Genomic DNA, 7,735 nt, shown 5'->3' on the forward strand with positions numbered 1-7,735 from the left:
TTTAAGGACTGACCAGCCATGATATCAAAATTGTAGTTTTAAACATGTTTAAACACATCATCAATGAGTACACATCATCAATGAGTACACATCATCAATGAGTACACATCATCAATGAGTACACATCATCAATGAGTACACGTCATCAATGAGTACGTCATCAATGAGTACATCATCATGAGTACACATCATCAATGAGTACACATCATCAATGAGTACACATCAATGAGTACACATCATCAATGAGTACACATCATCAATGAGTACACATCATCAATGAGTACACATCATCAATGAGTACACATCATCAATGAGTACACATCATCAATGAGTACATCATCAATGAGTACACATCATCAATGAGTACGTCATCAATGAGTACACATCAATGAGTACATCATCAATGAGTACACATCATCAAAGAGTACACATCAATTAGTACACATCAATGAGTACACATCAAAGAGTACACATCAATTAGTACACATCAATGAGTACACATCAATGAGTACACATCATCACGAGTACATCAATGAGTACATCATCAATGAGTACACATCAATGAGTACACATCATCAATGAGTACACATCAATGAGTACACATCATCAATGAGTACACATCATCAATGAGTACACATCAATGAGTACATCAATGTGTACACATCATCAATGAGTACACATCATCAATGAGTACACATCAATGAGTACACATCATCATCATCATGAGTACATCAATGAGTACACATCAATGTGTACACATCATCAATGAGTACACATCATCAATGAGTACACATCAATGAGTACACATCATCAATGAGTACACATCATCAATGAGTACATCATCATGAGTACACATCATCAATGAGTATCACGAGTCAATGAGTACATCAATGAGTACATCATCAATGAGTACACATCAATGAGTACACATCATCAATGAGTACACATCAATGAGTACACATCATCAATGAGTACACATCAATGAGTACACATCATCAATGAGTACACATCATCAGTACACATCGAGTACACATCATCAATGAGTACACATCATCAATGAGTACACATCATCAATGAGTACACATCATTAATTTATAAGTCCAAAACTGGATGTACAGTAACTGCAAACTGCCCCTTTAATTGTTTAACCATATTAATGATTTGATATGGGAATTGAAGACCACTGTGTGCAGCACCTCCAACATGTATCCTCTTTAGGCTGTCTTTGTTCAACATACTGTAGATTCTGTATTAGTCTACTACTTCATCCATTTTCCATTAGGCCTTTATATTGATGTGTAATGTCTGTGATGTGTGTCTCCCCCTGCAGGTAAGGAGGAGATGCTGCAGGCGCGGGACTTTGAGACGGCCTCTCTGTCTGAGATCAAGGCTCTGCTGAAGAAACACGAGGCCTTCGGGAGAGCGACCTGGCCGCGCACCAGGACCGCGTAGAGCAGATAGCTGCCATCGCTCAGGAGTTAAAGTAAGGAAGGAGGGAGGGAGGGAGGGGGAGGGAGGGGAGGGATGGGTAGAGGGAGGGAGGGAAGGGTAGGGAGGGAGGGAGGAGGGAGGGGTAGAGGGAGGGGGAGGGATGGGCAGAGGGAGGGAGGGGTAGGGAGGGGAGGGAGGGGAGGGAGAGATGGGTAGAGGGAGGAGGGAGGGGTAGGGAGGGGGGAGGGGTAGGGAGGGAGGGAGGGAGGGGGTAGGGAGGGAGGGAGGAGGGAGGAGGGAGGGATGGATGGGTAGAGGGAGGACATGACTCCATATGTGTTATTTCATAGTGTTGATGTCTTCACTATTATTATACAATGTAAAAATAGTACAAATTAAGAAAAACACCCTTGAATGAGTAGGTGTGTCCAAACTTTTGACAATTGTAATACTTTCTTACCACTTATTTTTCTTAAAACTGCATTGTTGGTTACGGGGCTTGTAAGTAAGCATTTAACTGGTCTATCTACACCTGTTGTATTCAGCATTTAACTGGTCTATCTACACCTGTTGTATTCAGCATTTAACTGGTCTATCTACACCTGTTGTATTCAGCATTTAACTGGTCTATCTACACCTGTTGTATTCAGCATTTCACTGTAAGGTCTACTACACCTGTTGTATTCAGCATTTCACTGTGAGGTCTACTACACCTGTTGTATTCAGCATTTCACTGTGAGGTCTACTACACCTGTTGTATTCAGCATTTCACTGTGAGGTCTACACCTGTTGTATTCAGCATTTCACTGTAAGGTCTATCTACACCTGTTGTATTCAGCATTTCACTGTAAGGTCTACTACACCTGTTGTATTCGGCATTTCACTGTAAGGTCTACTACACCTGTTGTATTCAGCATTTCACTGTAAGGTCTACTACACCTGTTGTATTCAACATTTCACTGTGAGGTCTACTACACCTGTTGTATTCAGCATTTCACTGTGAGGTCTACTACACCTGTTGTATTCGGCATTTCACTGTAAGGTCTACTACACCTGTTGAATTCATCATTTCACTGTAAGGTCTACTACACCTGTTGTATTCAGCATTTCACTGTGAGGTCTACTACACCTGTTGTATTCAGCATTTCACTGTGAGGTCTACTACACCTGTTGTATTCAGCATTTCACTGTGAGGTCTACTACACCTGTTGTATTCAGCATTTCACTGTGAGGTCTACTACACCTGTTGTATTCAGCATTTCACTGTGAGGTCTACTACACCTGTTGTATTCAGCATTTCACTGTAAGGTCTACTACACCTGTTGTATTCAGCATTTCACTGTAAGGTCTATCTACACCTGTCTACTACACCTGTTTGTATTCAGCATTTCACTGTAAGGTCTACTACACCTGTTGTATTCAGCATTTCACTGTAAGGTCTACTACACCTGTTGTATTCAGCATTTCACTGTAAGGTCTACTACACCTGTTGTATTCAGCATTTCACTGTGAGGTCTACTACACCTGTTGTATTCAGCATTTCACTGTGAGGTCTACTACACCTGTTGTATTCAGCATTTCACTGTAAGGTCTACTACACCTGTTGTATTCATCATTTCACTGTAGGTCTACTACACCTGTTGTATTCAGCATTTCACTGTAAGGTCTACTACACCTGTTGTATTCAGCATTTCACTGTAAGGTCTACTACACCTGTTGTATTCAGCATTTCACTGTGAGGTCTACTACACCTGTTGTATTCAGCATTTCACTGTGAGGTTTACTACACCTGTTGTATTCAGCATTTCACTGTGAGGTCTACTACACCTGTTGTATTCGGCATTTCACTGTAAGGTCTACTACACCTGTTGTATTCAGCATTTCACTGTGAGGTCTACTACACCTGTTGTATTCAGCATTTCACTGTAAGGTCTACTACACCTGTTGTATTCAGCATTTCACTGTAAGGTCTACTACACCTGTTGTATTCAGCATTTCACTGTGAGGTCTACCTACACCTGTTGTATTCAGCATTTCACTGTGAGGTTTACTACACCTGTTGTATTCAGCATTTCACTGTAAGGTCTACTACACCTGTTGTATTCAGCATTTCACTGTAAGGTCTACTACACCTGTTGTATTCAGCATTTCACTGTAAGGTCTACTACACCTGTTGTATTCAGCATTTCACTGTGAGGTCTACTACACCTGTTGTATTCAGCATTTCACTGTGAGGTCTACTACACCTGTTGTATTCAGCATTTCACTGTAAGGTCTACTACACCTGTTGTATTCAGCATTTCACTGTGAGGTCTACTACACCTGTTGTATTCATCATTTCACTGTAAGGTCTACTACACCTGTTGTATTCAGCATTTCACTGTGAGGTCTACTACACCTGTTGTATTCAGCATTTCACTGTAAGGTCTACTACACCTGTTGTATTCAGCATTTCACTGTAAGGTCTACTACACCTGTTGTATTCAGCATTTCACTGTGAGGTCTACTACACCTGTTGTATTCAGCATTTCACTGTGAGGTCTAATACACCTGTTGTATTCAGCATTTCACTGTAAGGTCTACTACACCTGTTGTATTCAGCATTTCACTGTAAGGTCTACTACACCTGTTGTATTCAGCATTTCACTGTAAGGTCTACTACACCTGTTGTATTCAGCATTTCACTGTAAGGTCTACTACACCTGTTGTATTCAGCATTTCACTGTAAGGTCTACTACACCTGTTGTATTCAGCATTTCACTGTAAGGTCTACTACACCTGTTGTATTCAGCATTTCACTGTAAGGTCTACTACACCTGTTGTATTCAGCATTTCACTGTGAGGTCTACTACACCTGTTGTATTCAGCATTTCACTGTAAGGTCTACTACACCTGTTGTATTCAGCATTTCACTGTGAGGTCTACTACACCTGTTGTATTCAGCATTTCACTGTAAGGTCTACTACACCTGTTGTATTCAGCATTTCACTGTGAGGTCTACTACACCTGTTGTATTCAGCATTTCACTGTGAGGTCTACTACACCTGTTGTATTCAGCATTTCACTGTAAGGTCTACTACACCTGTTGTATTCAGCATTTCACTGTGAGGTCTACTACACCTGTTGTATTCAGCATTTCACTGTAAGGTCTACTACACCTGTTGTATTCAACATTTCACTGTAAGGTCTACTACACCTGTTGTATTCGGCATTTCACTGTGAGGTCTACTACACCTGTTATATTCAGCATTTCACTGTAAGGTCTACTACACCTGTTGTATTCAGCATTTCACTGTAAGGTCTACTACACCTGTTGTATTCAGCATTTCACTGTGAGGTCTACTACACCTGTTGTATTCAGCATTTCACTGTAAGGTCTACTACACCTGTTGTATTCAGCATTTCACTGTGAGGTCTACTACACCTGTTGTATTCAGCATTTCACTGTGAGGTCTACTACACCTGTTGTATTCAGCATTTCACTGTAAGGTCTACTACACCTGTTGTATTCAGCATTTCACTGTAAGGTCTACTACACCTGTTGTATTCAGCATTTCACTGTAATGTCTACTACACCTGTTGTATTCAGCATTTCACTGTGAGGTCTTACACCTGTTGTATTCAGCATTTCACTGTGAGTCTACTACACCTGTTGTATTCAGCATTTCACTGTAAGGTCTACTACACCTGTTGTATTCAGCATTTCACTGTAAGGTCTACTACACCTGTTGTATTCAGCATTTCACTGTAAGGTCTACTACACCTGTTGTATTCAGCATTTCACTGTAGGTCTACTACACCTGTAGTATTCAGCATTTCACTGTAAGGTCTACTACACCTGTTGTATTCAGCATTTCACTGTAAGGTCTTCTACACCTGTTGTATTCAGCATTTCACTGTAAGGTCTACTACACCTGTTGTATTCAGCATTTCACTGTAAGGTCTACTACACCTGTTGTATTCAGCATTTCACTGTAAGGTCTACTACACCTGTTGTATTCAGCATTTCACTGTGAGGTCTACTACACCTGTTGTATTCAGCATTTCACTGTAAGGTCTACTACACCTGTTGTATTCAGCATTTCACTGTAAGGTCTACTACACCTGTTGTATTCAGCATTTCACTGTAAGTTCTACTACACCTGTTGTATTCAGCATTTCACTGTAAGGTCTACTACACCTGTTGTATTCAGCATTTCACTGTGAGGGTCTAATACACCTGTTGTATTCAGCATTTCACTGTGAGGTCTACTACACCTGTTGTATTCAGCATTTCACTGTAAGGTTTACTACACCTGTTGTATTCAGCATTTCACTGTAAGGGTTTACTACACCTGTTGTATTCAGCATTTCACTGTAAGGTCTAATACACCTGTTGTATTCAGCATTTCACTGTGAGGTTTACTACACCTGTTGTATTCAGCATTTCACTGGGTCTACTACACCTGTTGTATTCAGCATTTCACTGTAAGGTCTACTACAGCTGTTGTATTCAGCATTTCACTGTAAGGTCTACCACACCTGTTGTATTCAGCATTTCACTGTCAGGTTTACTACACCTGTTGTATTCAGCATTTCACTGTAGGTCGTACACCTGTTGTATTCAGCATTTCACTGTAAGGTCTACTACAGCTGTTGTATTCAGCATTTCACTGTGAGGTCTAGTACACCTGTTGTATTCAGCATTTCACTGTGAGGTCTACAACACCTGTTGTATTCAACATTTCACTGTAAGGTCTACACCTGTTGTATTCAGCATTTCACTGTAAGGTCTACTACACCTGTTGTATTCAGCATTTCACTGTGAGGTCTACTACACCTGTTGTATTCAGCATTTCACTGTGAGTCTACAACACCTGTTGTATTCAGCATTTCACTGTAAAGGTCTACTACACCTGTTGCATTCAGCATTTCACTGTAAAGGTCTACTACACCTGTTTATTTGGCATTTCACTGTGATGTCTACTACACCTGTTGTATTCAGCATTTCACTGTAAGGTTTACTACACCTGTTGTATTCAGCATTTCACTGCAGGTCTACCACCTGTTGCATTCAACATTTCCTGTAAGGTCTACTACACCTGTTGTATTCCAGCATTTCACTGTGATGTCTACTACACCTGTTGTATTCAGCATTTCACTGTAAGGTCTACTACACCTGTTGTATTCAGCATTTCACTGTAAGGTCTACTACACCTGTTGTATTCAGCATTTCACTGTAAGGTCTACTACACCTGTTGTATTCAGCATTTCACTGTAATGTCTACTACACCTGTTGTATTCAGCATTTCACTTTAGAGGTCTACTACACCTGTTGTATTCAGCATTTCACTGTAACTAAGGTCTACTACACCTGTTGTATTCAGCATTTCACTGTAGGTCTACTACACCTGTTGTATTCAGCATTTCACTGTAAAGGTTACTACACCTGTTGTATTCCAGCATTTCACTGTAAGGTCTACTACACCTGTTGTATTCAGCATTTCACTGTAGGTCTTACTACACCTGTTGTATTCAGCATTTCACTGTAAAGGTCTACTACACCTGTTGTATTCAGCATTTCACTGTAAGGTCTACTACACCTGTTGTATTCAGCATTTCACTGTGAGGTCTACTACACCTGTTGTATTCAGCATTTCACTGTAAGGTCTACAGCACCTGTTGTATGAGGTCTTCAGCATTTCACTGTAAGGTCTACTACACCTGTTGTATTCAGCATTTCACTGTAAGGTCTACTACACCTGTTGTATTCAGCATTTCACTGTAAGGTCTACTACACCTGTTGTATTCAGCATTTCACTGTGAGGTCTACTACACCTGTTGTATTCAGCATTTCACTGTAAGGTCTACTACACCTGTTGTATTCAGCATTTTCACTGTGAGGTCTACTACACCTGTTGTATTCAGCATTTCACTGTAAGTCTACTACACCTGTTTGTATTCAGCATTTCACTGTGAGGTCTACTACACCTGTTGTATTCAGCATTTCACTGTAAGGTCTACTACACCTGTTGTATTCAGCATTTCACTGTAAGGTTTACTACACCTGTTGTATTCAGCATTTCACTGTAAGGTCTACTACACCTGTTGTATTCAGCATTTCACTGTGAGGTCTACACCTGTTGTATTCAGCATTTCACTGTGAGGTTTACCACACCTGTTGTATTCAGCATTTCACTGTGAGGTTTACCACCTGTTCAGCATTTCACTGTAAAGGTCTACTACACCTGTTATTCAGCATTTCACTGTAAGGTCTACTACACCTGTTTGTATTCAGCATTTCACTGTAAGGTTTACTACACCT

The 7,735-nt window shown here is 40.5% G+C and overlaps 1 protein-coding gene across 1 annotated transcript in view; it reads left to right on the forward strand.

Annotated features, from left to right (window-relative positions):
- The window catches only part of LOC127926500 (alpha-actinin-1-like), a gene marked incomplete at its 5' end in the record, with an annotated part of 6,597 nt that extends 5,120 nt beyond the window's left edge, over window positions 1-1,477 (forward strand). The window contains one exon of the mRNA XM_052511879.1: window positions 1,331-1,477. Within this exon, the coding sequence (XP_052367839.1) occupies window positions 1,331-1,452 (122 nt within the window). The remainder of the gene's footprint in view (window positions 1-1,330) is intronic.
- Window positions 1,478-7,735: the final 6,258 nt, after the last annotated feature.

The sequence above is a fragment of the Oncorhynchus keta genome, unplaced genomic scaffold, assembly GCF_023373465.1.
Source record: "Oncorhynchus keta strain PuntledgeMale-10-30-2019 unplaced genomic scaffold, Oket_V2 Un_contig_7654_pilon_pilon, whole genome shotgun sequence".
NCBI lineage: Eukaryota > Metazoa > Chordata > Actinopteri > Salmoniformes > Salmonidae > Oncorhynchus > Oncorhynchus keta.